Source organism: Arvicola amphibius, chromosome X, assembly GCF_903992535.2.
Source record: "Arvicola amphibius chromosome X, mArvAmp1.2, whole genome shotgun sequence".
NCBI classification, from domain to species: Eukaryota; Metazoa; Chordata; class Mammalia; order Rodentia; family Cricetidae; genus Arvicola; species Arvicola amphibius.
In genome coordinates this window covers 58,881,446-58,904,117 of record NC_052065.1, presented here as the reverse complement: position 1 = coordinate 58,904,117, position 22,672 = coordinate 58,881,446, and the positions used below count along the sequence as shown (strand labels likewise).

The 22,672-nt window shown below is 38.0% G+C and overlaps 1 protein-coding gene across 1 annotated transcript in view; it reads right to left on the bottom strand.

The window, feature by feature from the left end:
- The window catches only part of Kif4a (kinesin family member 4A), a 112,455-nt gene that overhangs the window by 4,742 nt on the left and 85,041 nt on the right, over nt 1–22,672 (bottom strand). Inside the window, exons 19-28 of the mRNA XM_038316803.1 lie at nt 19,996–20,079; nt 19,261–19,374; nt 11,617–11,772; nt 11,408–11,508; nt 9,857–9,986; nt 7,891–8,061; nt 7,277–7,384; nt 5,860–5,937; nt 5,249–5,347; nt 4,599–4,769 (exon numbers count right to left, since the gene is read on the bottom strand). Of these exons, the coding sequence (XP_038172731.1) occupies nt 4,599–4,769; nt 5,249–5,347; nt 5,860–5,937; nt 7,277–7,384; nt 7,891–8,061; nt 9,857–9,986; nt 11,408–11,508; nt 11,617–11,772; nt 19,261–19,374; nt 19,996–20,079 (1,212 nt within the window). The remainder of the gene's footprint in view (nt 1–4,598; nt 4,770–5,248; nt 5,348–5,859; nt 5,938–7,276; nt 7,385–7,890; nt 8,062–9,856; nt 9,987–11,407; nt 11,509–11,616; nt 11,773–19,260; nt 19,375–19,995; nt 20,080–22,672) is intronic.

The window sequence follows — 22,672 nt, the reverse complement described above, 5'->3', positions numbered from 1 at the left end:
TTCTCAACCCATGATCGTCACAATGGCCTTTGCAGATATGTAAAGCCCATTCCCACCCTGAGGTCTTTTCATCTGCTCTTCCCTTTTTTCCTCTCCTTTACTCTTACTTCTCTCACTTTCTTTTTGTGACTTAGGCTGGCACTACGTAGCCCAGGTTGGTCTCGAACTTGTGATTCTTCTGCCTTAGCCTCTAGAGTGCCAGGAATACAACCATGCCCCCCCATGCCTGGTGCTCCTCATTTTGTTTAGATCTCATCTTAACCATCTGTTTCCCAAACAGCCTTTCCCCTCCCCATTATCACTATAACTTCACTATGGAGTTTTGTTTTCTTCTCTATCACCATTCAGAACTACTTTGTTTTTCTTAATACTATGTCTTTTCCTACAAGAATATGTTCACAATAATAAAGTTAAATGTATTCTCAGAAATAGTACTCATTCCTGGCAAAAAGCTACTTAAAAAAAGATTCTTGATGATTATTTCCTTAGTATGAATTACTATGTGAGTAATTCTGGATCAAAGAATAGGAGCGCTTTTAATATATGTGTTGCTGAAATGAGCATGACAGAATATTTTTAAAGTTTCTGATGTTTTCAGGTTACCTTCCAGAATAGGTATACCAAGTTATAATTCTAGTAGCATTAAATAAGAATTTCCATCTTAGTCACTTTTATCAACAAGATACATTAAAATTAAAAAATTTCTTTAGCTGCTTTGAGCAAGACAAAATATAAGAGTTTTATGACCTGTCTTCTAGACATTCCTTCAGCATGGCCTTGATCCATTACAGCATCCTAGGTCCTTTGTCCATTTGTGGCTCATGGCTCATGTAAAGGCTTCAAAAATGCTCTTTTTACCCTGCCAGTGTTTCTCTATTTTGTCACATGGGATGATGCAAACGATATCCAAAGGGCTGTCATGAGTGATTAGAATTTTTCATAGCCATAACCTGGTGAAATGATTTATAGAATAACACACACACAGAAGGAACACTTTCTAAAACCCAATAGCACACAGCAGCTGGCTGCCTTTGAACCCACAGACTTCTGATTTTGCTAGTCTTCAGGCAAGCAGAGACTAGAGACGGGCACTTGGTAGTGGTGACGGTAGAGCTGAATGCTCATGAACATTTGACAGATGCGCCACACGAATGTCATATGCCTTTGCTATGCCTCCATCTTATTCTCTCTCATCCCAGGAAGCCGATTAGAATGCCAGAGAAGAACTGGGACACAACTGTATGGAAACTGCTGGCAATCCACCAGCATATCTCAAGAGATAGCACGGACAGGACGACTCCTAGGTCTGCCTTCTCAGAGCTTACTATACACGAGAAATCTCTGTAGGAGCTAGAGAGGTGGCTCAGTGGTTAAGAGTGCTTGCTGCTTTTCCAGAGGACCCACCTTCAATTCCCAGCTCCAAAGGATCCAGTGTGCTCACATTGGAGCTTCTGTGCCTCTGGGCTCGAGCTCCTGTACACATGTGGCATTCACCCACACACACGAGAAAAAAAATCTCTGTGGAACTTTTCTAAAACTTCAAGTCCTACCTCAGATCAACTCATCCCAGGTTCTAATTTTTAAAGAGCTCCCTTGAGAAAAACTAGGGTTGAGATGGTTGTTTGACAGTCTGTAACTCTAGTAATAAGTTCAGTATATCTCAGAAGAATAAGATCTGGTCAAATTTTAAACTCAAAGAATAAAGAAAACCAGAGCATGGGTTTTATCCCTAAATTTAATACTTGGCATGGCCATGGAAAAGTCACTTCCGATTTCAGCTCTACTCTCTCATTAGCACAGAAGAGACAATATCTGTTCCCTTTGGGGCACATACAGTAGCACACATCTGTACTGGGAGGCCCAGGCAGAAGGATCATGAAGCCACCCTGAGCAACATAAGGAGTTCAAGGCCAAACTAATTACCCTAAGATCTTGTCTCAGAAGACAGAGCAAAACAAAGATGTGCCCCCAACACAGGTGACAAATGCAAATAATTTAAATGTGGGTATAGCTCAGTGGTAGAGCATTTGACTGCAAAATATTTAAAGATGCTTTCAGTGCTTTAATAAAAATATATAATTATTTTATCCCTTACAAAGTGCTTTTATATATTTTTAAACTTCTAATATACAATATAACATTATATAAAGGGAGTATTATTAAATTTTTCACTAGTCCTTGGACTCAAGACATTAGTACTGGAAGTAATCTACTCTTGTTTAATCTCTTCATTGTACACATAAGGGAATGCAGGCTCAGGGAAAGTAAGTACCTTGCTCAGTAATACTCAATGAACTATTGATACATTCCAGACTAGAACCCATGCCAATTTACCTTCTGAGTTGTTACTCAGTCTACTATAGCAAGTGACTTATTTAGCATCTCCTTAGCAAGGAAGACATTAATTCTGGAGACGCCATCCTTTTGGTGTCTGCTATAGTATTTTTCTAGTAAGCACAAGAAAGTGATTAGAGCTGCCATCTTCAGCTGGGTTGAAGCAACAATAATAAAGATGGCCTTCATGTATAGCTAATGTGTCTTCCAAGCAGTCTGATCAAGAGTGGACATGGCATCTAAATATTTTGAGGTTGTAAAATAGGAGAGTCCTTATTTATTTAAAGAGATATTTATATCTCTTTAAAGTCCATGCATAGCCACTTATCAAATCATAAAGAATCACTTCCCAGTGGTAGAGCAGCAATGCTGCTGCTAAGCTTTCTCAAGAGCAAGTGTACCTATAATTGTTTCATACCTGCAAACTCCTTTCCAAAGGTTTTAGGCCCTCTATCCTTTTGTTTTTGTGTATGTTTCTGAACTCTGTCTCTATAACTTAGATGGCCATTTAATCTACATTCAGGTCACACTGTTACTTCAATCATAATAGTATAAATATTGGTTGAGGAAATAAACAAAAGTCAGACATTGGGGGCTAGGGAGATAGCTTTGTAGTTAAGAATACTTGCTGCCTTTGCAGAGGACCTGAACTTGATTCCCAGCACCCAAATGGTGGCTCACAACCATATGTAACTCCAGTTCTGGGAGATTTGATACCCTCATCTTACCTTCGCAGGCAACAAGCATGCAAATGGTGTACACACATACGTGCAGGTGAAACAGTACACATAAATACGTCTAAAGTTTAAAAAGTCAGCCATGTCCTGCTTTATTTTGTGTGTCTCAACACTCTGCTTCAAGTCTTTGCAATCTATGATTTATCGTTCCACAAATGTTTTCCCTCTTGTCCTCAACACTATCTTTGCCGCAACAGTCACCTCCTTCATCTACACTTCTTTTATCTACACTTCTCGTTGGTTTTAAAAACCCAAACCCTCCCAATTATTCTTCCTGACACGAATGCACTAAAGTTCTCAATATGCTTCTTCCTATTTCTTGTCTGGATTCCCCCATTAGGTTAGAAGCTCCCTGAGGGCACAGTATGCCGCATTATCCATGCCACCACCTGACCAACAATGACACCACCTGGCGGTTTGTTCCTTATGGTCTGCTTCACTTAAGCATTTGGCTTTACAAAACTGGTCAAATCAAGTCTATTTCAAGGAAGCCAGTAAGTTAAATTAGGAGCCATTCTTTAAGAAGGTGGTTACAAGAGCACAGGTAGACTAGTGATGAAGCATAGTATTTTGGAAATTAGTATAAAACCGCTGTATTTAGTAATTATGGAGCATTGTGGAAATAAGTAAAGTACACCTTAAAGTCAGGACAATTTTAGCTGGGCATGACATTGCAAGTTCACCTATGATTTCAGCACTTAAGAGATAGAAGTAGGAGGACTAGGTGTTGATCATCACCCTAGGTTACACAGTGAGTTCAAGCCTAGCCTGGGATTATATAAGGTACCATATCTAAAACAAAGCAAAGCAAAGCAAAACAAAACAAAACAACGCCCCAAGTCAGATTATTCCTAATTAGCCTTAATTTAGCACATTTGTTCTTATTATCTTTTTCCATAATTCCATTTGTTCCTTAGCCTAGTAAGAAAAAAAGGAAAAAGACCATAACAGGCAAGGAAGATAAAGTACTCACTTCAGTTTCTGGTCCAAGGTTTTTAAAAATACTAATGTGACCACCATAATATGGTGAAAATAAACTAGATCTGGAGTCTAAACACTAAGTTTCAAATACTAACTATCACTTATTTTGGTGACCATAGGCCAATTCACTTTCCTCTTGTGGATCTGAAGCCTATCTGTAAGATGCAAACCATAAATACCTCTCTGGATTTTTTAACTAATTATTAAAAGATGATGTATAAGAATAGTTGGTTAAACTATAAAAAAAGCTGTACAACATGGACTGGGATGATCACTTGGGTATCAGCTTCAGTGAAATGGTACAGAAAGCTAGTATTCAGATTGCCACAATCCTGAACAATCAAAACAAGCCAGCCAACTTGAATGCTCAGGTGTTCATGCAGCCCTCACAGCTCATACAGAGGTAGCCTGACAAGTTTCCCTTAGAGCTGATGCCTCTGAAGGAGCTCTAAGGAGTTCAGATGCAGGGCAGGGACCAATGTGAGATTCAGAAGCTAGCCCACTGGAGTTAATTCAAATGAGTGAAATTAGAGAGTTGGCTCATACCCCTTGGGTGTTCTTCCTGGACACCTTGACTAATTTTGTTGGTATCCACTCCTCATCAGCACAATCATCACTGTCATTCTGCTCGGTCACAGAATGCTCTGAATAATATTGTAGCTCCTCGATGTCCAAGCTTTCCTCTGGGCATTTGTCTTTAATTCGGCAAGGTTTGGGCTACAGAAAATAAGGCAGTTAATAAAGTTTTTGAAAACTACATATAACATGCTATCATCTCAGTAACTATTGTCAGCAGTATTTACAGAGATTTCAGACTTTTCAAATATATTCCACTTGATTTTGCCAATCACAAAAATTCTGCTTTAGCCTTGCAGAGTCTTTGAAGAGCTAGAAACTGGAGGTCAATCAAGGAGGGAGGGAAGGAAGAGAGGACTCATGGTTTAATAAGATAAGCATCTCTGGATGGACAGCTGAACATTGCTCTTTGCTTCTGTTCCTTCTCAGCTATGTTATGTAATAACTGCATGATTGACCACAATTAACCTTCTGAGGAAGCTGAGTGCCTATTTTCCTTAGGAGTGTATTCTAGTTTTATTGGGACTCCTTACTCTTATAGCCTTTTACGCAAAACAGGTTTAGTACACTCACTCAAACTTGGGCTATGTAAAGGTATCATAGACAACTGAACATTTTACCTTAGGTGGAATATATTCAAAGGAAGAGTCTGGAGACTGAAGGATAGTTTTCATAAGATGGGGTTTCTGTTTGCTGGCTACTTGGAGGAGGGTCAGTTTCTGTTTGAACAGGAGAGACAAAGTATATAATGTTAAGGCAGATTCTGGAAGGGTTCATGGCTAAATCAAAGATTCCAGACCTAGGCTATCCTCCTTGTATATCACAATAAAGCGAGGATGGTTAACAATGGAGTATTTGGAGGACTCTAACTTTCTAAGATCACTATTAGATTAAGGAAAGATACTTAAGGAGGGGTATACTTAATTTTTTTGTTTGTTACCATGTGGGTTGTTGAGACAAAGTCTCACTATATATTTTTGGCTGGCTTCGAACTCATAGAGATCTGCCTGCCCCTGCTTCCTGAGTGCTGGAATTAAAACTGCTGGACAAAAACTTGCATCTCCAACACTTTGAAATGCATATGACTGGTTCACATAAAACCTTGATGGAGACTTTATAAAATCAGGCTAAATATAGTCATCAAAACTGGAGACTGTTTCCAAGGGCTAGCTAGTCTTGGTGGCAACAAGGGTCTCCTGAGGCTTATCAAGTGCGTGGAAAGCCATCTTACCTGCTTGATGGCATTGTTTTCTTGGAGAAGCTGCTGATTTTGCTCACATACTTCTTGCATCTTCCTAAGCTCTTCATCCTATTTCCCGATAGCATAATTACAGGTGGGGTTATTTTAGATTCTACATACGAGCTACCAAGTAATCCAGATGAAAACACTGCTTTCAAGTGGCTGGTAGATGATTGGTTTTTACATCCCAGGCAGACACACAGAAAGATGTCTCATTCCTTGTTCCTAGGTACTGTGAATGCCTCATATTTCAGTATTCCCCAATATCCCTGAATATATTTGCAGGAAGTAAGTTTTCTCATCATTTCCTGCTCTCATAGCACCTATGTACATCAGCATGCTGATTCAGAAAGCTGCACCACATTAGCTCTTCCCTGAAATCTGCATGTGCCTCTATGCACCCTTCTCACATAGACTAGCTAGTCTGAATGCTACTCTAACAAGCCTGCTTAAACTTGCTGGCACTTAATGCAACTGTATTCATGTATCTAACTTTAACTTGTCTGGTTATGTCTTAAGGTGTGAAGGGCTAAGGCAATCCCGGACTGACAGTGCAGAAATAAGATTGAACTAAAATAGTGCTCTCACATGCTACTAAAGGGTGTGGTGTTCCCAGACTTTGAAAGAATTTTAGTCCTAGGCATTTTATTAACATGTCAGGTCTTGGCCCAGAACAAGTTCAGAGAGATACATTTGAATGCCTTTAGTATTTTTAAAAATTTACTTGTATTATTTTTAAGTGTATATGATGAGCACAAGATGCCTGCACATGCTGGAGGCTGGGCATGGAATTCCTCCTGAGTTGAAGTTACATGCTCATGTGAGCTGCCCAGCATGGGTGCGAGAACTCAATCCTCCGCAAGAGCACTCGGTGCTCTTCACAACTAAGTTATCTCTTCAGGACCCTGCCGTCAAGACTTTAAGTAAATATTAGATTTTCCTCAGCTCTGGAGCTTAGGGTTAATAAGGCAAAAGAATCAGGAGGCCTAAGTCTGACATGGACCCTTCTGTTTTGGTACTGAAAATTAGGTTTTGTTTTGTTTTATCCTTATTTTTTGTTTTTTTCTTATTCTTTTAGTTTTATTATTATTTCGAGACCTATTTTTTGGTTTTTTTTTTTGAGACAGGGTTTCTTTGTGTAGCCCTGGCTGTCCTAGACTAGCTCTTGTAGACCAGGCTGGCCTCGAACTCACAGAGATCCGCCTGCCTCTGCCTCCCGAGTGCTGGGATTAAAGGCTTGTGCCACCACCACCCAGCCTGACTATTAGGCTATGTAGTTACACTGATTTGCCATAACCAGATCCAACAGGGCCTCAAAAGAATAAAGGCTCTGATTTGTCATTAATTACTTTCTGCTGCAAGTGCCATGACTCAAATGAGACAGGATCTTCCATCGTGTTTTGCATACCTGACATTTCAGTGTATTCAGCAGGTGCTGTTCCTTTTCACTAACTGACTCCTCCAGCTGCTTCTCTGCCATTTGGCATTGCTGCAGCTGGCTGAGAAGATACAGCACCTAAAGAAAGACACAAGCACTGGGTGATAAGAAAGGAGTAAGGGGAGAAAGAATGCTATCTAGCTCAAGTAGTGATTCATGTAACTTTTTTTGTGAGTTAAAGGTAAAGAATGTCTTCTTCTCATGGTCCAAAGCAATGAGCCTCTTAAAGCTGTTTCTCAGCATGTAACCGTGGGATTGGAGCCAGTGGCTAAGAACCACTTAGAAAAGTCATTTTTGTTTCAGGTTACTTACTTACAAACTGTGAAAAAGCCCACATAGGCTTTTGAAGGAAGCTTCGTGTGCCACCACTGTTTGTTTACTTATTTTTACATAGTGATAGGGTCTCAATGTAGTCCAGATGGGCTTTGAACTTGAGACGACTCTTCTGCTTTAGCCTCCCAGAGTGCTAGGATTACAGGCATCAGCCACCACGTCAGGCATATTCTACTTCTTAAAATAATGAACCACCAAAGGCAGTGACAGCCCATGCCTTATCATTAACTTCTTATCGCGCTAAAAGTTACCTTTTCTTGGTTCTGTTGCTCCATTTTGATCAGCTCAGCTTTTAACTCTGTCTCCATCTCAGTAAGATGATTTCGCTCTTCAAACAGCATCTTCTGCATGTCAGTACAGCTGGCCTGGCTCTCCTTTAGGCTGCTCTCAAGCTTACTCACCTGGATTTTGGAGGAGACTAGCTGAAAGGATAAGAGAAAGTCATTCTATATGAAGAATGATCTATCTTTTCTCCCATTCACTAAACAAGAAAGGGTCAGCTTTCTTGAAACAGTTTGAGAAAAGTTCTTCCCAAAAAGTCTAAATCCATTCTAATTTTTTACCATGACAAATAGATTATAATACTGAACTGAAATACTACTATTGGCTTTAAAATTTTTACTTTTGATGTGTACTGGTGTTTTGACTGCATGTCTGTCTGCACACCATGTACATGCCAGGATCCTGCAGAGGTCTGAAGAGAGGGTGTCAGGTCACCTAGAACTAGAGTTACAGATAGTTGTGAGCTACCACACGGGTGCTAGGAATTGAACCTGGATCCTTTGGAAAAGCAGTCAGTGCTCTTGGGTCACTGGGTCATCTCTCTAGCACCCTAATAGCACTGTTTTATTCCTAGGCCATAAAGTTGATATTTCTACAGAGACAGGTATCTTAGCGGTAGAAGCCACAACTGAAGTCATTTATCTGCTGCTCTGCATAAAGGCAAGAATAGAAACCTAACATAAACAATATCTGACAATTCCAAAATTCTGAAACTCTAAAAAGATCTTAAATCTTAAAGAAGAACTCACAGGACACAGCTTATAGTCAATTCTGTTTCAGAATCTCTGTTCACATGTTCGAACTTGTAGATCTGACAGCTGAAATTGTAGAACTTTCAAGACAAACCTCTTTAGGCAAGACTGGAATGCTGTACTGACCTACTTTTATTTTCACTACTAGTCCAGACAGTGAGCATCATAAACACCAGTACTCATTAGACCAGTCAAGATTCCTTAGTAGACTAAATCTGCTAGCCCAAGATAAAAACGTATAAAGCAAAACAACGCTCAAACTTCTGAATTCAGAAACTATATGCTTGTCTTGAGTGATCAATTTTGATTCATCTTCTGGCAGCTTATGATGAAATATATTCAAGCTAACAAAGAGGGCTTTTTCTTAAAACGAATCTGTATATGCCAAAATGACTAAGTTTTCTCCTTGAGACTATGTCTCAAAATTTTAAACATATATCTCAGAGGTGTTTTTAAAAGTAGTACAATACTTCATGCTTACCAGTAACTTCTTATGGCATCCTGATCTTTTTTAACAACAGGTCACATTACTGCATACTTGCTATATGCCAGGCATGATGAGTATCAATTTATGATAATTTTCTAAGTCACTGTCCTGTCCTTGTTTCTAACCAGCTTTTATCTACCAAACTCTTCAATGTTAGTATCTTGGAGTTTTTACCACGAAAGGCAGGTATAACACTAAGAAAGCGTTCCTTCATTTGTCCATAATAAACACGAGAGACACAGCAACTTCTTCCTTCTATACTATTTCTTCAATGTTCTTATAATAGAAAATATTATGGGAAGACAAAAATGGCAAGTAAAAGGAAAACAAAAATAGTGATCCATCATAGGAGCAGTTCTTAAAAACAAAGGTGGAATTCAGTTTCTTGTACCAAACTCTCAGTTTGGAAGGCAAGAGAAGTAGATGGAGACGATTTTGCCTTCACAGCATTTTGGCAGCTTAGAATGGCAATAGCTACTACGATACCTTTGTGTAAAACAGTATTTCATAAATAACAAAATGCAGTTCTAAAACAGTTGATCATCATGTTTCTAAGTAGGAGGTTTCTTTGCTAGCAGTAAAATTTTGTCTAATAAAAATTAAACTATGAAAAAAAAAGAAAATAAGTGTTCCTTACACTTCAACCTACCCAGCCAGGTCCCCTATAACTGTTAACATTAGAAAGAGTAGTTTTACCTCTCCAATTAAATATTTTATGGCACATTTGGCTTCCAGAATTGTGGCAATATTCTCCCAGCGTTTTTTCGGCCTATCTTCGCTTTCAGCATCTAGGAGCTTTTGCTGGAGGTCTGCGATCTGAGCATTCCTTCAGGGAGAGAACAGTGAGATTTATTGTGATCAGCCTCAACAGCAAGAAGAAAGGGAGGAACTCTGAGAAGAAAATTAAAAGACTCTTATATATGGAGTGATCAGTTAAAAAAAAATAAGCCACCTTATTCAAAGTTTATGTGGTACCTCCAAACCTGAACAAAAGGAAGCCCAAGGAAATATCAAAGTGGATCTAATTTTATTAAATATTGGTTGAAATAAGTAGAACATATATATGTACAGGCTTAGAACAATTGATTTTTTCCTACCTTTTATTTATTTCTCTGTGTATATGTAGGTGTGGGGTAAGCACATCATGGTATGTGAACTGTTAGTTCTTTGTCTCATTGTTTGTCTCAAAATTTTTTTACTACGCCGGGCGGCGGTGGCACATGCTTTTAATCCCAGCACTCGGGAGGCAGAGGCAGGCAGATCTCTGTGAGTTCGAGACCAGCCTGGTCTACAAGAGCTAGTTCCAGGCCAAGCTCCAAAGCTACAGAGAAACCCAGTCTCGAAAAACAATTTTTTTTACGTCAGTATATATTCTAATTTTTAACCCTCTGTCAGATGTATAGCTGGATAAAAATTTTTTCCCCCGATTCTATGGACTGCCTTTACATTGGAATGATGGTGTCCTTTGATATAAAGAAGCTTTTATTTTCATGAGGTCTCATCTGCTAACTGTCAAAAGTGTGTGCTTCCTATAAGTTAAAGTGTGTTCACTATTTTCTTCTCTATTGGGTTATGGTCTCAGGTCTGATTTATGTGGAGTTTTTTTGTGTATGAGAGGAAAGAATCTAGTTTCATTCTTATATATGCAGCTAACAAGTTTGTATAGCGATATTTTATTTGTTTTAATAAATAAAGCTTGCCTGAAGATCAGAGTGCAAAGCAGCCACACTAGTCAGACATATAGGTCAGGCAGTGGCGGCACACTCCTTTAATCCCAGCACTTGAGAAGAATATGAGGCTGATGAGACAGGAACTCACTCCCCTTTCAGTCTGAAGATTTTGTAGAGGTAGAGCTCTCTAGTGGTTGGCTGCCTTGCTTCTCTGATTTTTCACTGGAACCCCAATATCTGTCTCTGGGTTTTATTATTTGTGCTACAAGTTTGAACTGCACCATTTCTTAAAGATGCTGTCTTTGTTGTAGTGTGTATTGTTGGTCTCTCTGTCAAAAAGTTTAAGACCTCAACTTTGTTTCAAGCAAATGTAAAGTGAGAAGAATGACACTTACCTCATAGAGCATCATAGTGACAGAGTCCAGAATGGATTTCAAAATACCGTTACTTCTGTTTGTTATTGTTTTCCTACCATAAAATCCTTTGAAGAGGACAACTCCTGAATGAGTGGAATGGTGGCACCTACTTGGATTCCAGGCATAACATTTTATGTTTCAGATATAGATAGCCCTATTACCTGAGCTCCAGTTCAGTCTCCCGGCTTTCAATCTTCTTTGCAATACAATCTTCTGCTTCTGAATCTTGACTACGCACTTCATCACGTGAGAATGTGCGCCTCTGTAAAGACAGTGGGCAAGAAGGTTAAAAGGAAAGAGTACTCCAAAGCAGTGAGGATTTGCTGGAAATTCTATGTGGTTATTGTTAGCATTTTCCCATGACACTTACTCGGAGTTTAGGAGGTGGATTCTCTTCAAATTGTTTCTTTTCTTTGAGCTGTGCCACATCCTGAGCAAGGATCTTTCTATCTTCAAGAAGGTCATTCAGATGCCGTTTGGCTTCCTCAGTACTGACCATAACTTCAATTTCATTTCCAAGCCAATTCTAGAAGAGAAATCAGTGACGTGTGAGTTGGGCTAGATTCAGTTGAACTTAATTTCATTTGGACCAGAGCCTATGAAACCAGAAGGGAGATTTTTATTTATGTCTATCTCACTACAACCATTACCTCTCTAAGAACTTTTATCAACAATGTCCCCAAAGTCATGAGAGGCTTTCTATAGCAAACTTTTCTCTAGGTATCCAACTACTTCTATTTACTGTTCCCATAATATTTATGTTTTTTTTTTGCCATTAACTATCATGTTTAAAGTAGAAGGTGTGTGAGGGGCTGGAGAGATGGCTTTGAAGTTAAGGGCACTTACTGTTCTTTCAGAAGACCCAAGTTTGGTTCCCAGCACTCATGTCAGGCAGCTTACAACTGCCTGTAACTCTAGATCTTGAGATCTAATGCCTTTGGCTTCCCTCAGATACTTGAACTCAGGTATCCACATGTACATACACACACTTAAATATAATGAAAAAGTTATAAATAAAGATGAAAGGGAGATTCAAAAGAAAATGTAATTAGCTAAATAAACTTTTAGAAACAGTAACCTTGAAGGTTGGATATAGCTTTGTGGTATAGTGGGTGCTCACAGTCAAAATGTTATAAATTTAATCCCCAACATCAAAACAAGGAAAAGAACCCACAAAAGACAGATGAGTTCTTAAAAGAACAAGAGCTGTGTAAGCTCAAACCAGACAAAATCCAAGGAGGTGTAAGTGGGCCTGAAGTCCTACCCTAATTGGGGAGCTAGCAACAGCTATTAGGGGATAAAGAGTTAGCTTTCTGTAACGGTGTGTCCTTGTAAGTAGCCAACACTCCAGTGAATGGCCACACAGCAGAGAGTATTTGGGCAGCACAGATTCGACTGGTGGGTTTAAAAATAAAAATGAGGACATGAAGTTGGTTGGGTAGGGAGGTGGATCTGATGGGAGTTGGGGGAGAAAAGGTGAATATGATCAAAATATATCATATAAAATTCTCAAAGAGCTAATAAAATATTATTAAAACAAGCAACCACAACAACCACAAAATCCCGGCTATCATTTCTGTGAACATTTGAGATGATGATTAAGATAAATTATACTAATAGCGATAAAAAGAAAGCTGGAGTGGCTAAATCAGTAGCTGGTTAAGTAGAATTCTTATGTAAAGAATACTACCATGGATAAAAGGTCCATTTCATCAGGAAGAAAATAATTCTCAATACAAAGCACCCAAATCTGTGAAACAAAGCTATCTTTAATTCAACAAAGAAGACAATAGAAGCAACAACTTGCTGCTTATGAGAAATACACTTAAAAAACAATGCATAGTAAGTTAAAATCAATTGGGTCTACAATTACCAGACTAAACACTAATCAAAAGAGAGCTGGGGGTAGGACTACATTAACATTAGAGGTAGACTTTAAAGGCAGACATGATGGTGCATACCTATAACCATAACACTCAGGAGGCTGAGGTAGATGATCTTGAGAGTGAGGTCTCAAAGATCCTGTCTCAAAGCAAAACAAGGGGCTGGAGAGACAGCTCAGCAGAAGACTCAGGTTCAGGTCCCAGAAGCCACATGGTGGCTCACAACTATCTGTAACTCTAGTTCCATCAGATCTATGCTCTCTTCTGGCCTCCTCAAACATTAGGCACAAATGGGGTGCACATAAATAAACAGGCAAGCACTCATATACATAAAATAAAGACAAGTATTTTAAAAAGCAAAAAGAAACAAGTAAAAAAGAACGGGTAGATTTTAGAAAAAAATATTACCAAGAATAAAGAAGTTATCTTCATAAAAATGAAGATGCCAATTATTTTTTTCTTTCCATTGAGACAAAGTTTTGCTATGTAACACTGGCTGGCCTAGAACTTGGTAGGTAGAACAGGTTGGACCCAAACTCCTCCTGCCTCTGTCTCTGTGCTGGGTTTAGTTTACAGGCATGAACCACCTTGCTTGATGAAGCCGATAAATTCTAAATGTTTGTTCCAGTAATACCAGAAATTCCATTCAGCATGTTCCCAAAGGGCAGCAACATTGCTCCAGATTGTGAAGCATATGAAACAGAAGTCAGCATTTTTTGATATTGTGTTATGTTTTCACATCCCATCATATCTACCAAATACCTATTTTGTTTCTTATACCTATAAAATTTGTTTTTTATTTTCAGTATTGTATGGAAGAAACTACATTAGATATTAAACACTTAGTAGACATTTTATTAGATGATTTTGTCCAATTCTAGGTAATATGTATTAGCATACTTAAGGTAGACAGGTCTGAACTATAATACTTAGCAGATGAGGTGTACTAAGTACATTTGTGACTTAATGTAAGTGTTTTGAGATAGAGCCTCATTATAAGATGAGAAGCATCCATCCATAAAATCATAAAAAAATTCTACTATGTGTGTAAGATATTAGTCTGTAGTTTCCTTGTACTGTCTGTATCTGGTTTTGGTTATCAGAGAAAACTACTGACAACCTCATGAGTTGAGCAGCAAAAGTAGTCCTTCTGATTCAGTTGTCTAAAAGACTCTGCATAGAACTAACATTATTTCTTCCCTAAAAATTTGAAAGAATTTGGGCTGGGCGTGGTGGCACACACCTTTAATCCCAGCACTTGGGAGGCAAAGCTAGGCAGGTCTCTGAGTTCAAGGCCAGCCTAATCTGCTTAGGGAGATACAGGTAACCCAGAGATGAGACTCTGTGTGTGTGTGTGTGTGTGTGTGTGTGTGTGTGTGTGTGTGTGTGTGTGTGTGTGTATGTGTGTGTGTGAGAGAGAGAGAGAGAGAGAGCACTAGAAAAGCTATCTGGATCTGTAGGGCTACATAGTTGTTTACTTGCTTGCTTTTTTGTGTTATTTATCTATTTATTTAGACAGGGTCTCTCTGGCTGTCTTGCAGCTCTATATGTAAACTAGGATGTCCCCTTGAACTCAGAGATCTGCTGGGATTAAAGGTATGCATTAGCACACCTGAGTTTTTTTTTTTTTTAAATATTTATTTATTTACTTATTATGTATACAATATTCTGTCTGCATGTATGCCTGCAGGCCAGAAGAGGGCACCAGACCTCATTACAGATGGTTGTGAGCCACCATGTGGTTGCCGGGAATTGAACTCAGGACCTTTGGAAGAGCAGGCAATGCTCTTAACCACTGAGCCATCTCTCCAGCCCCCACACCTGAGTTTTTAAAATTTTTTTATTGATCAAGATTTTCATAGCTGGGCAGTAGTGGCCCATACCTTTAACGTGGGAGGCAGAGGCAGGTTGATTTCTGTGAATGAGGCAAGCCTGGTCTACATAGTGAGCTCCAGGAAGCCAAACCTACACTGTACAACTGTCTTGGAAAGATAAATTTTTTCATATATGACTAGCTTAAGGCCACCCTCTACTTCTTCCTCTATTCCCATCACCAGAATGTAAATTAACCAAATTCAACTTCAAAATTGGATTGCAGAGGCTAGGAAGGTGACTCAGTGGTTAGATCTCTTGCCACAGAAATACAAAAACTGGAGTTTAGATTCCCAGCATCTATTTAAAAAGCAAGGGATGAGGGCATGGTAGCCTGCCTGTAAGTTCAGCATCTGGGAGGCCAAAACAGGGTACCCAGGCCTTCACAAGGTTCAACCCCCCATTTGTGCAAACATGCATACACACATACTAAACACACAAAAACTTGGTGTAGGAGGTTCTTCTGTTCATGTGTTACTTTCATTGGTTAATGAATAAAAAAACTGCTTTGGGTCTGATAGGGCAGAACTTAGGTAGGCAGAGAAGACAGAAATGAATGCTGAGAAGAAGGGCAGTGTGAGAGATGCCATGGATCTTCTGCCTGAGATTGACGCTGGTTAGAATCTTGCTGGTAAACCACAGTCAGATTAATAGAAATGGGTTAAATTAAGATGTAAGAATTAGCCATTAAGAAACCAGAGCTAATGGGCCAAGCAGTGTTTTAATGAATACAGTTTCTGTGTGGTTATTTCAGGTGTAAGCTAGCCAGGTGGCCGGGACAAACAAAGGGCCCCCCTCTCATTACAAGAAAAACTGATCTCAGGTTGTTCAGGTTATAACATGTTTCTTCTTCAGTAAACTTCTGTAGTTTGTATGTTTCTGAGAAATTGTTTATTTTAGTCAAACTCTCAAAGTAGGCATCTAGCACATTCCTTTTTAATCTTCATTATAGTATATATAATATACAGTGATATAATTGATGAAATTTCTATTATTACATTTAGTTTTCTACCTTTTTTCGATCAGGAAATCCAGAGGTCTATGAAAGAACCAACTCTTCCTTCCTTCCTCAACCAACTCCTTCTTACAGATGGCTAACTTGGAAAAAATTGATGCTTATATATATTTTAACATAAACATATTTTTGCTTAACATAACACTTTTCGAAATAGGGTGCTATTATGCAGCCTAGGCTTACCTTTATTTTGTGATCCTCCTGCCTGATCTAACCATGATCTAGATCAGTGTATGGGAGGTGCTCATCAGTAGAGTACCTGTCCAGCATGCACAAGGCCTTGGCTTTAATTCTTAGCACTTACTAAACTATCCAATAAAGCACGCGCGCGCGCATACACACACACACACACACACACACACACACACACACACTTTATGTCAATTATGCTTTAATAAAATAAACTCGGTAAAAAAAAGTAATGTCATTTTCTATCCTATTAGCTAAAACAATCAAGCCATGAGATTATTTTGATAATAAAGGGAAAACTGAAAAATGAAATTGAATTTTGATAAAAAATGATTTAGTTTTAGGTATATGGGTGGTGCATGTATGTATATGTACCACATGTGTTCCTGGTACTGGATCAGAAGGGGATGTCTGATCCTCTGGGACTGGAGTTACAGATGGTTTTAAGCTTCCATGTGGGTTCTGGGAACTGATCCTGGGTCCTCTATAAGAGCCAGTGCTTGCAAACACAAAGTCACCTCTCCAGCCCCCTCATTTTGTGAAACCCTTAATATAAATTTTATGCAATTTTAATCAAACTCATAGCGGACTTGACAGAAACTTAAAAACCAATTCTAAAATTCAGATAGAAATGCGGAGGACCTAGTTTTCTCAAACAAAAAAAGAAAAGAAAGAAAAGAAAAGAAAGAAGAAGAATGAACTTATGAAGACTTATACAATCTGATGTTTTGGAAATTCAGGAATAGCATTTAAGATATTTTGGTAGTAGCATAAATATGTGGATCAATGTAATGGAATCTACAAATAGATATACAGACATATAATTCTGACGTATCATGCCAAAATGAACCATATGCCTACACGTAATGATTAAAATTACACATTTCAGAAAGAATATTTATGAGAAAATCTTCGCAACTGTGAGTTTATTAATGATGTCAAGTAAAACATGGAAACTATGAATCATAAAGGAATCAATAAATTGGATAGTATCAATTAAAACCCTATGTTGGGCATGGTGGTGCATGCTTGTAATTCCAGAGATTAGTGGTAAAGATTACACGATCTGAAGAGAAGCCAAGAGTATAATCTTAGCACCCAGGAGGCTGAGGCAGGAGGATCAGGAGCTCAAGTTCATCCTCAGCTACACAGTGAATTTGAGGCCAGCCAGGAACACACATGGTCCCGTCTCAACAAAGATAAGTAGCTAGCTTTGATATTCCAACAATTCTATTTAAAAATGAAAAAAGCAAGTCAGAGCCTAAGAGAAAATAATTATAAAATACAGAGGTAATTGGATATATCCAAGTTACAGAAAGAATTCAAAGTTTATAATAAGAAAAACAAAATCCAGTCAAACAGTGGGGAAAATATTTAGATACTTCATAGAATAAACATACTCAAAAAAGTAGGCTGGATGTGGTGGCTCACACCTTTAATCTCAGCTCTCAGAAGGCAAAGGCAGGTAGATCTCTATGAATTTAAGGACGGTCTGATCTACACAGTGAGTTCTGGGACAGCCAGGGTTTTGCAGAGACCTTGTCTCAAAAAAAAAAAAACAAACAAACAAACAAAAAAACCCAATCAAACAAAAAACAAAAACAAAAAAGCAAGTAGACACATAAAAAGATGCTCAGCATCCTTAGTTATTAGGAAAATGAAAACAAGATATATTATTTATTTAGTAGAATAAATAAAATTTAAAAGACTGCGCATACATAAGTATTGTTGAGAACACGCAGCAACAAGGACCTTTTCATTCACTGCTAGCAGTACAACCACTTTGAAAACAGTTAAGTAATTGTTTAATAGGTAAAACATACACTTAGCAGATGAGAAAGCCATTCTCACTTTGGGATGTCTACCCAAAAGAAATAAGACACATAGTTCCCACAAAAACATAGTCCATGAGTATTCAATGTAGTATCTGTAATAGTCCAAACTGGAAATAGCTCAAATGACCAACAACAGGTGACCAGAGAAGTTATGATATATTAATACAATGAATGAGATACCACTCAGCAATAAAAGTAACTGATGTAATAATATGAATGAACGTGAAAATAATTATGCTGATTAGAGGCCAAAAAGTCAGATACCATGCAATTCCATTTTAATAAAATTATAAAAAAATAAAAACAAATCTATAGTTAAAGCTAAACCAGTCTCTCTCTCTCTGGTTTGTCAAGACAGGATTTCTCTGTATAACAGCTCTGGCTGTCCTGAAACTCACTCTGTAGACCAGGCTGGCCTCATACTCAGAGATCTACTAGCTTCTGTCTCCCAAGTGCTGGGATTAAAGGTATGTGGAACCACTGCCTGATTATATTTGGGTCTTTAATTTTAAAAATTTTAAAACTTTAGATTTACTTAATGTATGTGAGTGTTTTGCCTGAATGTATGTATATGAACCAGTGGATTCAAACATTCCATGGTGCCCAGACTTGCCTTGAACTCATGATTTTCTTACCTCAGCTTCATAAATGCTACTAGGTCACCAGTATACCACCATACCTTGCCAAAAAATGTATTTGGGGATTCTGTGTATATTGGTTACTTTTCTCAGTGCTCTGCTCAAACACCTGACAAAAGCAACTTAAGAAACAATTGACTGGTTTTCACAGTTTAATGAAATACAGCTCCTCATGGCAGGGAAGGCATTGGGGGAGGAGTGTGAGGTGGATGGTCACACTATGTTGAATGTCAGAAAGCAGAATGACAGGAAAATTCAAACTCTGTCCTTTTTTTTTCAGTCTACAACCCTGGTTCATGGTATGATGCGACCTAGCATTTCATCAAACTGTACTTTAAGTACCAGTTACCATATGTCAGTTATACCAGAATAAAATGGAAACTGAGCTATGACAGGCAGGGATAGAAAGAATTCTCTACTCTTGTTCTTTGACAACAGTTTACAGATATAAATCTTTTGAAAAATAAGGATTTCAGGCAGAACTTAAAATTCCACATTTACTTTTAAATCAAAAGAAAGTTATTTCCTATTTTTCCTATCCCCAGCGCATGTAAGGAAAATGGCAGTTCAGGCTGTTCATACCTTCATTTGAGCTGCAGTGCCTTCCATCCCACGGCTTTGAGTCTCTTTCCGTTTATCTGCAACCTCCTTTTGCTTTTGGAGAGCATCCTTCAGACGTTTGTTGGCAGCTGCTACCTAAATACAATGGGAAATGGTGATGTTGAAGAACATTTTAATTTGTAGCATCCCAATAAACAAACTCTCGGTTTGAATTCCTATAGGAGCCAGGTTTTAAAATCTCCATGGACATAACTGATGAATAACTATTGCTTCAACTTGCAAGAGGGGTATATTTAAAGGAACTCCTGTAGGCTGAAAATGTCTGGGAATGTCATGTATTGCTAGTAGTCTGTTTTATTTTTTTTAAGAAAATAAAAACCCAAATTAGAATTTTTTTTCAAAAAAAATCACATTTAAATGGTAGTTTTCAACACATTTATTTCTTCACAGGTCATATTAGATGAAAAGAGATGAAGACTTAGGACTTATACAGCTTGCAAGGTAGTGCATGTTCATAATCCCAATACTTAGGTGGTAGTGTCAGGAAGATTAGGAGTTTAAGGTCAGCCTTGGCATTCAATGACAGCCTGGACTACAGAAAAACAAAAACAAAAAACAAATCCCCAAATAAAACAAAACAAAGAAAAAGACTTAAGAACTGTTGGCCAATATTGACACCTCCCATTCCCTAAGACACATGTTTTAGTTTGAAAAGGACAACGCATTTAGCACGGCAGATAGGCTTTTCTTACTTACCTCCTCAGTTTTACGTCTGAGCACTGTAGACTGCTTCTGGAAGTTCCTTTCAAGTTTGAGCAGCTCATACTGCCTCTTACGATCCTGATAACAAAAGAGTCAGATCTTAACTAACTAAATCTTCAGCTAACTAAAATGAAAACTTAAATTGAGAAGCCTTCCCAGACGTCCTTCACATTTAAGTCTAAGTACAACACTGTGAGTTGCCTTATCTTCTCTTCTCAGAATTAAGAACTGGAAGTTCTAGAAACTATGTTTGCATACATAATAAAGATCTTTGTCTTCCTCAGCTTATTGCTCTATGTCCAAATTCTCCATTTCTCAGACTTATGTCAATTATAAATATTACCAAAGATCATCCAATGAAGAGCTTTGTCCACATAGGTGGCTGCTGATAGCTAGAACTCAGTTCTACTGATAAGATCAGTACCTTTATCCTCAACTTTAGGAGCTGATTGGTCATAAAACCCAGTGGCCAGCAAAGAGGAGAAAGCTACCACAGAGCTAGACATCTATAAAATTAAGACAACTCCAGCTAACGAAGCTTCTCATTTCTGAACAAATCTAGCTCATCTGAATTTATCCTCTCTGCTCAGAGATGAAAAATCAGGATCATGAAATTTTATGGGACACTAGCCGCTTCAAACAACCACACACTTAACTGCTTTGATTTCTTGGCTCAGTCCTTATCTTTTTAATCCGTTAAGTTTTCTGGTTCTACTTGTTGCTTACCCAATCTGGATGGCATTGTCAACCATTTTAGTCATGTCTTTGCCAGCATAAATACAAGAACTATTATGAGATGGCTAACACAAATGAACTCAAGGGTATTTTTGTAGACTTTTGTCTCATATTAATTTTGTTTTGGTATTTTTTTGTCTTACTGTTGTTTTACTTATATATTAGTCTCCAATTTTGTGTTCTTAGGAGTTTATTGTGTACACTTTTTTGTACATAAAAATTATTCTGGTTTGTTTTGCCTGTTTGTTTTCAAAACAGAGAAAAGGAAGGCATGAAGTTGGGTAGGCAGGGAGGATCTGGGAAGAGTTGGAGGAAGAGAAACGATGATCAGAATATAAAAAAATTTACTTTCAATAAAAAAGTTGAACATACTGGATTTTAGGAAACAGGCCATGTGGGGCATGAGATAAGGCTTTCAGTTGGCCTTTTGAAATTCTCTGACCCTGAAAACTATAACATGTGTAACTGATTAAAGCTGGAATGAAGTCTTGGAATAATCTTGCATCCACAACAAATTAAAACACTGATTAAAAGAGAACTATTAGTTTCACCACTGGGGACTGTAGCTTAGTGGTAGAGTGCTTGTCCACTGTGCAAAAGTCTTAGCAGGGAAAAGAAGAAGACAGCTATTCATTTTGTATAACTCATAAAATTTATACAGTAGGTACTGCACTAGGTTCTGGGATGTAGACATGAAGATGATCTGGTAAGCAGTCTCACAGACTACAAATGAATATAAATGACACATAATTAAAGAGTACAATATAATTGTAGAATTGTAGTTAGGCCTGTTTTAATAGGATGTGTGTTAGTATGATGTTAACAGAATTAAAGAGAATTAAAGAGCTAGAAGACTGAACTAGTTCAGTGACAAAAGAGAACCCAACACTCTCATCACAAAGCTTCTCAAAGAAGTTAGTGCTCTAGCTGTCCTTACACTTCACTTGTAATTAGTTCTGCTGCTGTCCTGAAATCTTCCCTGTTTAATTTAGTGTCCTTTTTATAGTCCTGACTTTTGACAACAAACTAAGCATCATTAGGACTCTCAAAACCTTATTGCAGTATCCTTGTCCATTTTCAGTCTTACAAATTTCATTGTTATTTTATTCTATGTGAAATAAAGAGATTTTATTCTTAGCTTTCTCTTTTTTCTTTTCTTCTACAGGATGCCCTTGGATTAATTATACTTCTTTTTTCTATACAGTCCCCATCTCTATAGTAATATTATTACTGTGGTTTTCAATTTTCACATTTCTGTTAGATAATTCCATGATTATTAACTCTAGGTCATTCTCTCTTTTCAACTCAGCTAATAATGTCTCTCTGTCTCAGTGATTACACTCCTGAAACCACCATCATCACTGCAAACTAGAATTTGCCTCACTCAAAAGCCTGGAGTAACTGTTGATGCTCTCTTTGACTCTTTTTTTGTGGTTGTTTGAAAGAGTTTCACTGTATAACAGTCCTGGCTGTTCTGGAACTTGTTTTGTAGACCAGATTGGACTCGAACTCACAGAGATCTGCCTGCATCTGTCTCCGAAGTGCTGTGATTAAAGGCGTGTGCCAGGTGGTGACCTGGCCATTGATTCATTTTTGAAACGTATATTTACATTTCTTTTCACCATGGTAAATCAGTAAACATTAGCTGAATGCATAGTATAATATACAATCACTGTTTTAGTCAATGGAAAAATGAAAGTGAACAAAATGAAGATTCTTGGCAATATAGCATATCCACTGCTGTAAAGTAATAACCTAGGGTTTTATAGATAAGCCTTCTTTTGTTTTTAGTGCTTTTATAGAGATAATGCATAATGCAATTTAATCACCTAATGTATGATTCATGGCTTTTGGCATATTCATGGAACTGATCTAAAACCAACACCACATTTGCCACATTTTTACTACCACAGAAAGAAATCTCAATTCCTTTACC